We start from the raw sequence: 12,709 nt of genomic DNA, 5'->3' as shown, positions 1-12,709 counted from the left end.
CTCAGGGTTTTAAACCCCGGGCAAACAATATGCCAAATTTGCCGTTTTTTACTAACACCACGGAAGAATAGTGCAAGCGTGCACCAACTAGTTCTTTGGAAGTCACACCCAACGACTCCACGAAATGGTGAAATTTTATTGAAGGTTCCATTTTTTTTTGATAGGTCAAATGGAAATTTCATTGAAGAAAGGTATTTGGGGTACCTTAACCCAAAAAATACGACTGAACGAAAAAATGGGATCCGAAAGGAAATTCGGCTATCCAAGTAAAAAATACAAAAAATTATGGAGGTCAGTATAGTGAATTTCATAGAAAAATCACCGTATTTACCGTAAGCCCTAACATCCTTGTATTCGATTCCGTCCAAAAAATCGCTTGTAATTTGATATCTCTAATGAGGCTTGCCAAAATTTTCTTTTTGTTACGAAAGGTTTTTGCATTTCGCTCTTTCTATAGGGTCGGGATTAGGTAATCAATGAAAACATAAAGGTTGCTCACATCCTTAGGTGTATACAGTGTATACGTTAAATATATTTTGCGTCAATTATGGTTTGCAACCTACTAATAATGGTGGGTAAGTAAAAACTTATTTCGCTGCACAGACATATACCACTAGTCAGCACAGCAGAGCAGCCACCACTAAACGGTAAGTCCAAAAGTCTAAAGCATATAAATGAGTTATCTAACTTTTATCCTCAGAATATTTCCTCAAGAGAGAACTGAAAAGAAAAAAAAGAAAGAAAAAAAAAGGTAAGAAGACTTTCAGATTAAGATGGCAAAGAGAGCAGTTCTTGTAGGATGCAATTACCAAGGAACAAAAGCAGAATTGAAAGGATGCATTAACGATGTGAAAAGGATGTATCAATCACTTGTTGACAAATATGGATTTGCAGAAGAAGATATCACTGTTTTGATTGATACTGATGATTCTTACATTCAACCAACTGGTAAGAACATTAGAAAGGCTATAACAGATCTGATTAGATCTGGTGAACCTGGTGATGTTTTATTCTTTCATTACAGTGGTCATGGAACTCGTCTCCCTGCTGAAACTGGTGAAGATGATGATACTGGTTATGATGAATGTATTGTCCCTACTGATATGAATCTTATCACTGGTAATCAAATACAAACACAACTCCATCTTTTTTTTTTTTGATCATTATTAAAATAATTTGTATGATTCTTGATTTTCTTTTTCAGTAGGTATAATTCTTGGTGAATTTTTTTCTTTTTTTTGTATATGTTTTGGCAGATGATGATTTCAGGGAGTATGTGGATCAAGTCCAAGAAGGATGTAGGATAACGATCGTATCGGATTCGTGCCACAGTGGAGGTTTGATTGATGAAGCTAAAGAACAAATTGGAGAGAGTACTAAGAGTGGAGGTGAAGAACAGAGTTCCGGATTTGGATTCAAGCATTTCTTGCACCGGAAAGTCAATGATGCTTTGGAATCTCGTGGCATTCATTTACCAACTAGACACGGCCGTGGGGACGAAGAAGAAGAGGAGCAAGAAGAGGAGGATGGACCTGTAAAGAACAGATCCCTTCCTATATCAACTTTGATGGAAATCCTGAAACAGAAAACAGGCAAAGATGACATGGATGTTGGGAAAATTCGTCCCACACTGTTCGATGTTTTTGGAGAAGATTCAAGCCCCAAGGTGAAGAAATTCATGAAGGTTATATTGGACAAACTCCAGAGTGGAGGTGCCGATGGTGGAAGTGGTGGACTCTTGGGAATGGTTGGATGTTTAGCTCAAGAATTTTTAAAGCACAAACTGGAAGAAAATGATGACAATTACGCCAAACCTGCAATGGAAACACAAGTCGGCAGCAAACAAGAAGTTTATGCTGGGTCGAGTCAGCGATCTCTACCTGATGGTGGGATCCTGGTTAGTGGGTGCCAGACTGATCAGACTTCGGCAGATGCAAACCCTTCTGGAAATGCTGATGATGCTTATGGAGCTCTCAGTAATGCTATTCAAACCATAATTGCAGAGAGTGATGGTAGAGTTACTAATCATGAATTAGTGTCAAACGCAAGAAAGATTCTTAAACGTCAAGGGTTTACTCAGCGCCCTGGACTCTACTGTTCTGATGAGCATGCCGATGCTCCCTTCATTTGTTGAAATCACTCAGACGAGATAACATGCAAGTTTGCGAGTGTTTCTGTCTGTCTGCGTGTGTTTGCTTTTGTTTTGGCATTCTGAGTTATTTGGTGTTGTTTGCAAAGGAATAAGGCTTTCATTTTAATGGATAAGGAAACTTTGATTTCAACTGTTAAATGAAAATTTGTGGCGCTTTCAACTGTACACTGTATTTTGAGATCAGAGCCTGTGTACTCCATACCATACCTGGGTATTATAATTACCACTCAGATACTCTGAACCGTAGGACCAAGCTTACTCATAGGATATTGGTATTTCTGGACACATAGTTCTTGGAGATAATACCCAAGCTTCAAATGTAAATGACATAAAATGTTTACTTCTATAACAATATACCCTGTGAACAACTGGTACATAGTCCTACTTTCCAGCAAATTGTTCAAAGAATAAACGAACGTGTACAGTAGGTAAAGAAATGAAAGCGGCAAGGAATTCATATGTGCGCTTAAAAGTTGCCTCCCATTCTCTAACCTCTTCAAGATCAATAATTGACAACTCTTACTGCTATGAACCTAAACATCTCAAATGCTGCATAAAACAAAACATGGTGCTCTTTTTTTTTGTCAGACGTTACTCCAGTGTTACTAGAAAAAAATTAAATAAAATTCGACTACTGCAGTTGACATTAAGACACCCAGATTTGTGCAAATAACAATCACACCCCTGTGCCAAAAAGTAAATCAAAACCAGGTTGAGCTAATTGAATCCAGTTGATGTATGCCATTATTACCTTATCTATCTATCATTTTCATGCGCAATAGGATGCAAAATGTGGAAGAGGAACCAAGAACCCTCAAGCAGTTCACAAGTATGCAACAAACAGGGTCCTTTTTTCAAGCGTAGTACCATTGATTCTAAATCGAGATGCATAATAAGAACTCATAGATGTTATACCTTAAAAACTACAATGAAAGTTAACAATGAGAGTTGAACAAGAATCCAAAATTGTTTAGTCTTCATTTGGAATATCAAATTCATCCTTTTTTTCAAGCATAGTACAGTTGATTCTAAATCGAGATGCATAATAAGAACTCAAGAATAGATGTTATACCTTAAAAACACTGACAGGACGCAAAAATTAACAATGAAAGTAGAACAAGAATCCAAAATTGTTTAGTCTTCATTTGGGATATCAAATTCATCCAATTGTTTTTTAAGATATCTTGATTCTCAAAAATATAAGAAGTTTTGTCTCGGTATTCAAGGACTGTGAAGCTCTCCACAAGGAGAAACCTACTGGAAAACACAAATGTCATAGTAATTGATAGATCCTAAGGAAATGAACACAGTATAAAAATTGCTTTTACATGCACTACACACTCTGCCCAGAAACTCAAGTACAGTACATGAGAATAGCAACTGCATGTTAAACTCTGTCAAAAGACTGATTATGCCACCAGTTCAATTCCCAGAAAGCTGGTTGATCATAGTTACATTGAAATAAATGAAAAAACTAGATATCTGATGACGGATTAGTTAAGGGGGTACAGGATATGCGATTCGTGGACTCCAACTATATTTCATTTCATTCATAATCCAACTAAGTATCCACATATTCTAAAATAACATTGAAACCAATTTCATTTCATAAGAACATTTAATGCAGTTTCAACAAACAAAATAAAAGGCCCGCATTCATAAAAAGTGCAGTAAGAAAAAACAAGCATAGTGGTAAGTCTGTAGAAATACTGAAGTGAAAGTATCATCAAACATTACTACGTTAGATAGTTTTATTGATTCTTAGATAAACTTTTCTAGTCTCCGAACAAGATTGGATACTCAATTCACACACGAACATTCCAAAAGCGAAAGGGAAAAAGGAAGATAAAAAGGTAAATTAACGAGAGGTGGAAAAACCTTACTCAAAATATGGATTGAACAAACAAGGTAGCTTCCTTGGAATCGTCCGCCTTAAGAGAGTATACCAAGCCCAATAAATTGGCAGAACGCCTAGCAGCTCCCACATCTTCATTTTCCACACTACTTCCATTCTACTCCATAATAACTTCTCGGTTACAGTATAACATTTTCAGATGTAGCGTGACTAAATAAGGATATCACCCTTTCTGAAGTTTCCTTCTTGCTTTATAATTCCTCGAATTCCCTTGCCCTCAAAAAAGTACCCGATTTAAGGGAAGCTAAGCTTGGAAAATAACTCTCAATGCCAAATAACATATGAGGACCAGGCATTTGTAGAACTGTACTCCTTTTATGTTTAGGTTTATATAAAACAAGACCATTAGGCTCATCAACTTTCTCTCTCCCTAGCTGAAAAAGGATTTCACCCGTTTTGAGAGAATGTATAAGCATCGCATAACTAATACCACATTTATCAATGGTAAAAAGTTTAGCCCAGTTACCTTTATCCTCTCCAAAATCTTTCATCACCCATACCTCCACATGAACATCAAGTATATCACAAATCAGGCAAAGGTTCCCATCAAACATACTCAAACTAAGTGCCACCTGGCCGGCTGAAATGTCAGCAGGTAGTTGTATCTCATGGCCACTCTCACCACAGATATTGAAAGAAACTATTACCAGGCATGATTTGAACCCATCTCCCTTTTCGAGGGTGCGAGCTGCAATCCAATACAGAACTCCATTAACATGCACCCCCGATTTGTCTGCAAAGCTAACATCATAGAGTGACAATGCCCTAGATTCAATTTTCTTCCATGTATCTGTTCCTAATGTATAGATGCTACCTGATGAAAGGTACATCACATATTCACAGCGTTCATATCTAACCAACTTATAATCCCCAATTTTGGAATCATAACCAAATCCATACGAGTATCCCTTCTGCCCTCTCCTGTGGGCCACATCAAGAACCTTAAATACAGTAGGCGGTGTTTGTATTTTCTTGAACTCAGTTGTAGATGGATTCCAGATACAAACATCACGCCTATTAAGTTCTAAGCAGACCAAGCCATTACATGAACCAATGATTTCAACTAATGGATTTTGAGACTTGAACGGATAATCAATTTCAACGGATTCATAATCAGACAACAATAACGAAGAATCACTTCTACTGGCCATTGAATGGACAGAACTCTGACCATCACTGTAGCTAGAAATCAAGAGTTTAAACTTATCTTTTTCAGTAGAATGATTGAGATGCATTTGAATGAAATTAGGGCTTTGTAACAAACTGCATAAGCTTTTGTTAACACACCTGAATCTTCCAATAGCTTTCACTGGTAATCTTAAGCATATATCCAATAAGATCCCCTCTGGTAAGTGATGGCCGGACATCTTTGCTTCTTCCCGATGAGTAAATGCAGAGAGAGGCGACAGTCAGTGAACTTGAGTTTAGAGTTTAGGTTTTTAAAACATGGGTGACAATACCTACGTTTATCTCTCGACTTGATTACAGCTATCGCGCATAAGGGCATTTCCTATGGGCTATGGGCTACATCGACGGGCTAAGTGGATTTTCCACTGTGGTAAATGAACGCGCCGATAAAGAAGTGCGCGACAAAGGTAATACCGCGTGGCCTTTAGTGACGGTTGAACTTCAGCTGCGGACAGTCCTGCCTCAGCCGTTAGTACTCGAAGTCTAGTCGCCAACCTTTAGTTTGATACAGTAAAAAGAAAAAGAAAGAAATTCCTCTCACTTTTAAACACTCAACTAACACCAAAATCTACTATCTTAAATTTTATTTATTAATTTTTTTTTATGGTGTTTAAATTTCTCAATTGAAATGTCTCAAAAAGCTATTACACTTTTTTGCAAAGCCAAACTTAAAGCTGTTATCGATAAGATATGTGCTAATTTAAAAATAAGTAAATAGAAAATACTAGCAAAAGGGGAAGAGCAGGGAAAGTCTTAGAAGATAGTCTAAGTAAATGTTCTGTTAAAAGGTAAAGAAGAGCTCAAGTTTTAAAATTTAACAACCGAAGCAACAAAAATCAAGGAAAACCCATTTAAGAGCGCGTTGAATGGAAGAAATGTATCAAATGGGAAACCTATCAATAAAATTTGGGACCAGGTAAGCCTATTTTGTATTAGTCAAATTGTTTTCCATGACACTGTGGATACCACATATACACGTGAAATTGTAACTTAATCCCTTTAAGAAAATACATGCTTAATAAATAAATAAATATAAAAGACACACTAAATGAAGATAACCAGGAGGCCAAAGATTGCACGAGATCTTTGTTGAAGATTTTCAAGTTTTTATTATCCAAAAGTTTTTATTTTGTAATAAACTAGAGATAACCCATGCCGTTACGGAACGGCATGAGACAGAATAATTTTTGGTCAGAATGATTTAAATAAAATACTACAAACTATGATAAGATTTATTTTGACCCATGAGAACTTGTATCTATGAAATCTTAGATATTTGTCATCCAAATAATTATAAATTCAGTTACACTTGTAATTGATTAAAAAGAATAATTTCTTATAAAAATGCTAGGTAAATTATTTTATGTTGCCCTGAAATAATAATTATTTAGTCGATCCCCAAAGATTGGCGGTCTTTGATACTGATTTGTGTTGTATTTAGATCTTTATGTTGAATCTTTATCGGATGAGAATACATGTAATTGCATCCTCTCATAAATTCTTCCTCGATCGATGGTACTATCGTCATATGTTCGTTATCCATATGTTCTGGTGATTCTGTTCATGTATTATCACATGTCATCTCCATTGCATGGTTTCGTCGAAGCCAAAAATCCATTCCCTCATTCTCTTCACGGATCATCAATATTTTCGTGTACAAATGATGCATGGAGTACGATTTTCCTTCATTTTCCTCCTCAAAGGAACATAGATATTATCTCATCGATATCATTGTTTCGATTCCTCACGATATTTTTCGGCAGTCTCGATAAGTTTTGTTGTCTTTTTGTCAGTTTTAGATTTAGACGTCTCCAAAGGGTGTCCTGGTCTAAATTTTGGCAGTAGAATCTTTCCTTTCGTCTCATCTTAGTTCACGGATTCCAAGTGTTTGTATACCTCATAGTTCATTGCAAAGTCTTGGTCGTATAGTTGTCGTAGCAGCGGTTTCTTATTTGATCTCTCCTGACTTCTTCCCTCATCCTGGACATTTGATTTTTCTAAATTTCAACTTCCATTGCGTTCCTTTAGTTTTTCTAATAATATGTTAATCATAAGCACCGTTTATTATGCATGCAGACTTTATACTACGGACGTTATTTTCTTAATTGGTAAGTATTTTGGTAAAATGAGTTGTGATGGTAAATTAGTGATTATAGGTGGATAATACGTGTACGTGGGGAGGATTATTAGGGGGATGAGGAGTATAATCAAGCGAAGAAAACCGGTAGTGGAGAGGAAGATCAGAGGAGTTAGATCGTGTTCAAGGCATTGCTTTTAACCTTAATTCTACCCTGCCCTTATTTCTTCCAGTAATATTTGTCTCCGATCTACTTAAAATAGGGGAAAAGTAAGTTATATGAACCCTAATTATGTAATGCACGTTTTAAATTTTAGCCTCAATTATGATGCCCCTGTTTGTAACATATATTGGTGGAGTAAGTTGTGAAAAGGCTAGCAGCAAAAGCGACCGAGATACCAAATGACTGATTTAAAGAAATTAAAAAAGTTAAATCCAGAAAATCAGGTTTCTTTTCGTTCAATAATACCGAGAATGATGAAGGTATTGCTTGTAGCCTTAAATCTACTGAATCTCTTAATCTTCTCCATAACAATAACACCAAAAAAAAAAAGCTGGAAGTGAATTATGAGAAAAAAAAAGATTTGGTGATAGCGATGGGTCAGTAATTGAAGATTACGATGACAATGCTCAATCGTGTTGTAATGGAGGAAAAGACAATCATGATCAAGAAGATAAAAAAATAAATAAATAGCATATTCAGAGGAAAAAGGAAACAACCCAAAAAGTCAAGAAGGTTTATGAAAAGATTGAGGTTCAGTGTAAGTGTATCTTTGAAAAGGAATGCGACTCCAAGATAGATTGTTGTCTCATTTACAAGGATGCAAAGAATGCAAGCTTGTGAGTCTTCATGGCTTCAAAATAGTATTTCTTTTTTCACTAAAATTAAATTAGGCCTACGATTGAAATGAAAAGTTTTGCCGATTCAATATTTGAATAGTTCTCAATTGTATGTATTTATTTTTATTCTTCGATTATTTCCAAAAAAAAAAAATGAATCAAATGAAAATGAATTTTTCTGTATTCTTAACATAATGTTCTTCGTTCTTTGCAGGTTGATGAAGGACAGTTAATTTATTTCAAGGAAGAAATAAGGATTTTAGATGTTGTACCCACAAATGTTCTAATGTTATTTGTTATAGGTTGATGAAGGTGGGCTAATTCGATTGAAAAAAGATATGAGTCAATTTAAAAAAAAATATGAGTTTTACATAGTTGTAGCATTTAAATGCTGAGGATTTTTTTTGTTGGCATACAATATTTTTTTAACTGGTGAGGAACTAATTATGAGGGTTATCTGCACATGGGCGGGTATGGGAGGGTATAAGATGAAACCAACCTCGCACCCACAGACTGCGTTTTTTTTTCAAAACCAACCCCGCACCCACAAACAACGGGAGGGTTTTGTTACGCGCCCGCTGCGGGTTAGGCGGGTATGGGTTTAAACCCGCTTAGAACCGCTCTATAATTCAATACTCATTCACACACACACGCACACACATGTTTTACTTAAGTTCACAGATGAAGATTAAGTGCTGAATCTATTTATTTTTCGATTGTTGTCGATTTCTGGTGAAGATTCGAAGTTGTTGTTGTCGATTTCTGGTAATTGTCGTTCGTAGGTGAAGAAGAAGAATTGAGGAGGAAGAAGAGGAGAGGCCGAACAGAGACAAGAGTGTAGAAAGTGAATGAGGGTTATCAGTTATCCTATCTACTAGTATTAGGGTTTCATAATGGACGGCTAGGATTAGTTTTATCTAATGGTATATAATCTGCGGGTTTTTTGGGCGGGTAGTAGCTTAAACCAACCTCACACCCACAGACATCGGATTTTTTTTTCATAACCAACCCCGCACCCACAACGGGCGGGTATGGACTAAAAACCCACGGGTTTAGCGGGTACGGGCGAGTTTGGGTTTGGTGGGCGGGTCTTGTGCAGCCCTAGTTATCAATGCATATATCAATAATTCAAGGAGGTTACGAATCTTACATCTGTTGGATGTCTTTGGCTGGGATGAGACTGTGATAGTCGGATGAAGCGTTGGTGTCTCGAAATATTATCCAACTGTCAAAGCCTCAAAAACCCTTTATATTTTGTAATTCTTTTTTTTTTAGACTCATATCTTTTTGCATTCGAATGTATATGAATCAACATACGTGCATATTATTATTCAAAATCATATTTAACTGTATATGAAATAAATTTATTTTATTTTTTATGTTGGCAAAAGTTCTAACGATGTTCTTTATTTCCAGGTTGATAAAAGATGGCCAATCTATTAAGAATCTAATATATCTTTTAACAAATAAATTTTTTGTATGTTTTTTATAGGATAATTTTTTATTTATTTTTTATCAATTAAAGGTAAGGATTTTTCATTGGCATATTAATTTTTTTTAATTGGTTAGGAGATAATTATGAGGGTTATCAATATATATATCCATAATAGAAGGAGGTTACAAATCTTATATCCGTCGGATGTCTTTGAATGAGATGAATTCTTTGCCTTTGCTACCGGGAACCATTATTCTGAAACGCAAGATTAAGATGAATTAGGTTTTTTGTCCAAAATAACGTCCATATCTACATCGTAAAATTAGCCATATAAATCATCCAAAAACAAACAATTAATCATTTAAATAATAGTATGTACGTATGTTTATAAATATATATATATCACTTATGCTTTAGAAAAAGAAAAAAAAGTCTTACTTCCCATCAATTCACATTGCCACCACCAAATACAATTAATGCATAAATGGTATTATGACTTCATTTAATGTTTCTTTAAATATCTTAAGTTAAGTGTTTATCCACTAATTAAAGGTTAATAAATTTGAATTCATAATGAAATAGGTTACAAAAATGACAACCATCGGATGTCTTTGGATGGGATGAAATTGGGATGGTCGGATGTAATATTTGTCTCTCAAAATATTATCCGACCGTCCAAGACTTAAAAACCCATTATGTTTTGTATTATAGATGAGATAGTAATGTTAATGTTTTATTGTCCAAAAGTTTTTATTTTATAATAAATGAGATAGTAATGTTAATGGATTAGAAAGTTTTAGAACTTGAAAAATTGACTTCCATTTTTAATTAATTCATGCTTATGTTTAGTTAACTGGGTCATATTTAATAACGACAAAATAACGTGAAACTAACTCTATTTTACTGACTCTATTTTTCTCAAAAAAAAATACTGAACCACCAATGATTTTTTTTCTTCTAAACATAACCTACATAAATCATTCTTAACCAACATCATCCACCATGTTTTCTAAAAACAAACGGAAACCAATATTATGTGTTGAAGCAAGAGTCCATTGTGTTTCATGGATAACCACAGTCTAATTCAATGCCTTTGGATGTATTTCAAGTGTCCACAAGAAAGTTGTTCACGCATCAGAATGGTCATTGAATCACATCCGAAAAATCTCAGGTATTTGCATTGTCAAGATCCTAACTGTCTTGAGGGACCAAATATGCTAGATGATGTTATGAAGATTAAATAAGATGAAGAAAATTTAGCAACACCATGCAAAAACTTGAAACTTAAAGCTAAATTGAAGAAGTTACACTGCGACCATTATGGAGATGGAGATCACCGAAATAGATATTGTCAACAAAGAATTAGTGGATGCTCAAAGCCAGGTTGCATGACTTGTATGCATTTTCACACTTCTACAGAAGTCTACAGAAGAAGACACATATGCAAAGCACTTTGGATATATCCTAGGTGTTTTTGGTGGAGTTGACTGATTAAGTCTAGGAACTTATTCACTATCGTTTTATGTTTTAGTTTGGTGTTATGTTATGTTATATTCATTTAATCAATGAAAGTATATTCGTATTTGCTTAATTCAGTGTAGAATCATCATAACTAACTTAAACCTTTCTTATTGTAAAGAAAACTACATTAAATTATAGCAATTACATTGGATTAAAACATACTAAATTAGATTAAAGCAACTACACTGGATTAAACCATACTTCATAATCGTTAATTAATATCCTCTTCCAATGGCCGGGTGGTGGAGCATCTAGGAACCATAGGGTTGAATCCGTGGAAATCTTTAAGAATTTTAAAGCAATGCTTCGTAAGCGAAAGGTATGCCGTTAGACATTTTCCATATCGCTAGTGTTTTTTGTTCCAATTCATAAGGACCTTCACCGTTTAATATATTGCGGTTATTGTTCATTAGTTAACCTAGGAATTGTGTGATTTGCTGATTAAAACGATGCAAAAATCCTTGAGCCTCGCGCATAAAAGGTTCCCCGTTTCTGCGAACGAACATTGCAAAAAATGTTCTCCTAAAACCTCAGAGTCGACTCGGGTTGATTACTGCATATATTTTTTTCTTGTTTGAAAAATATGAGCTATACAAATAGCTAAATTCTCTTCTAGAGTAAACTTAACACCACGAACTATGGGAGGCATTTTTAGATTTGATATTAGATGTGTAGAAGAAGGTGTGAGTTTGGATTTGAAAATAATTTAATTATAGGTAACATATTAGAGCCATTGGATGACTAAATATTTAGTCATTCTAATATATTCGTTGGAGTCTTGGCTAGCGTCACGTTGATGATAGAGAAAAGTCAGTGGTTTAAGTTATAACATGTACAATGAGGGTTTAACCGCTAGAAATTGAATTTCATCCATGCCGATATTCTTTGACCGCTGTGGGAGAAAAATGGATAAATTTTCCCATTTATCCATTAGTTTTTCAAGTTTGTTCATCCCATAGTGGGAGAAAAATGGGAAAATCTAACCCTAAGAGGGCATGATGACCCAACATTTCTAATGGGGTAGTTTACTGGTGAGGATACCAAATTTCATAGAAAACAAACTAGAGAGTAAGAGATCCCCTCAACCCAACACTTATCGTAATGATATATAGAGCAGCTAGACTAAGTAGACTGCCATTGAATCCCTTTCATACGAAACTTCAATAGATATTTTCGGCATGTGTAGAATTATTTTTGTTATTTTAAAGATAAAATGCATATAGATGATGTGGGGTTCGACCTTTTATAAATACATGCATATAGTGAGACCGAACCTTTGTTATGCACTGAAATATGAATTATTAGAGCGTTGCTCGGTCGAACTCACAAGTGTTTATATCTCAAGCTTTTTTTCAAATTTAGTTGTCAAACCTATATCTTGATTTCTAGTCTACAATTAGTTAGGTATCAGACTAGGATATATATATAGTTGAGAAAGAGAATATTACGACAGTCATCATTGTATATTTAAGCTTTTGGATATATTTAAGCAAGAATGAACAGTCATCAAAAGAGAATATATCGCCCTTTTGAAGGCGAAGATCAACTGAAGATTTTGGAGAACTTCATCAACAAAAGGTA

General features: G+C 35.0%; 2 protein-coding genes across 2 annotated transcripts; one reads left to right on the top strand and one right to left on the bottom strand.

Annotated features, from left to right (window-relative positions):
• Positions 1–686: 686 nt before the first annotated feature.
• Positions 687–2,317, top strand: LOC113348312 (metacaspase-4-like). Its single transcript, XM_026592027.1, has 2 exons — positions 687–1,119; positions 1,257–2,317. The coding sequence occupies exons 1-2, from the start codon at positions 774–776 to the stop codon at positions 2,132–2,134; spliced, it is 1,224 nt and encodes a 407-aa protein (XP_026447812.1). The 5' UTR covers positions 687–773; the 3' UTR covers positions 2,135–2,317.
• Positions 2,318–4,281: 1,964 nt separating this feature from the next.
• Positions 4,282–5,516, bottom strand: LOC113348313 (F-box/kelch-repeat protein At3g06240-like). The gene is made up of 2 exons (XM_026592028.1): positions 4,534–5,516; positions 4,282–4,441 (listed from the first exon to the last, which is right to left on the bottom strand). Exons 1-2 carry the CDS (start codon positions 5,432–5,434, stop codon positions 4,422–4,424), a joined length of 921 nt encoding a protein of 306 aa, XP_026447813.1. The 5' UTR covers positions 5,435–5,516; the 3' UTR covers positions 4,282–4,421.
• Positions 5,517–12,709: the final 7,193 nt, after the last annotated feature.

This window comes from Papaver somniferum, chromosome 2, assembly GCF_003573695.1.
Source record: "Papaver somniferum cultivar HN1 chromosome 2, ASM357369v1, whole genome shotgun sequence".
Taxonomy (NCBI): domain Eukaryota; kingdom Viridiplantae; phylum Streptophyta; class Magnoliopsida; order Ranunculales; family Papaveraceae; genus Papaver; species Papaver somniferum.
The sequence above is the reverse complement of the archived record's forward strand: the minus strand, read 5'-3'. Positions and strand labels throughout refer to the sequence as shown.

Bases quoted from the DNA above. Each gene is read 5' to 3' on its own strand.
- LOC113348312 (XM_026592027.1), top strand. From the start codon at position 774: ATGGCAAAGAGAGCAGTTCTTGTAGGATGCAATTACCAAGGAACAAAA. The intron at 1,120-1,256 runs GTAATCAAATAC...ATGTTTTGGCAG, and splicing joins TGATATGAATCTTATCACTG to ATGATGATTTCAGGGAGTAT.
- LOC113348313 (XM_026592028.1), bottom strand. From the start codon at position 5,434: ATGTCCGGCCATCACTTACCAGAGGGGATCTTATTGGATATATGCTTA. The intron at 4,442-4,533 runs GTAACTGGGCTA...ATCCTTTTTCAG, and splicing joins AGATTTTGGAGAGGATAAAG to CTAGGGAGAGAGAAAGTTGA.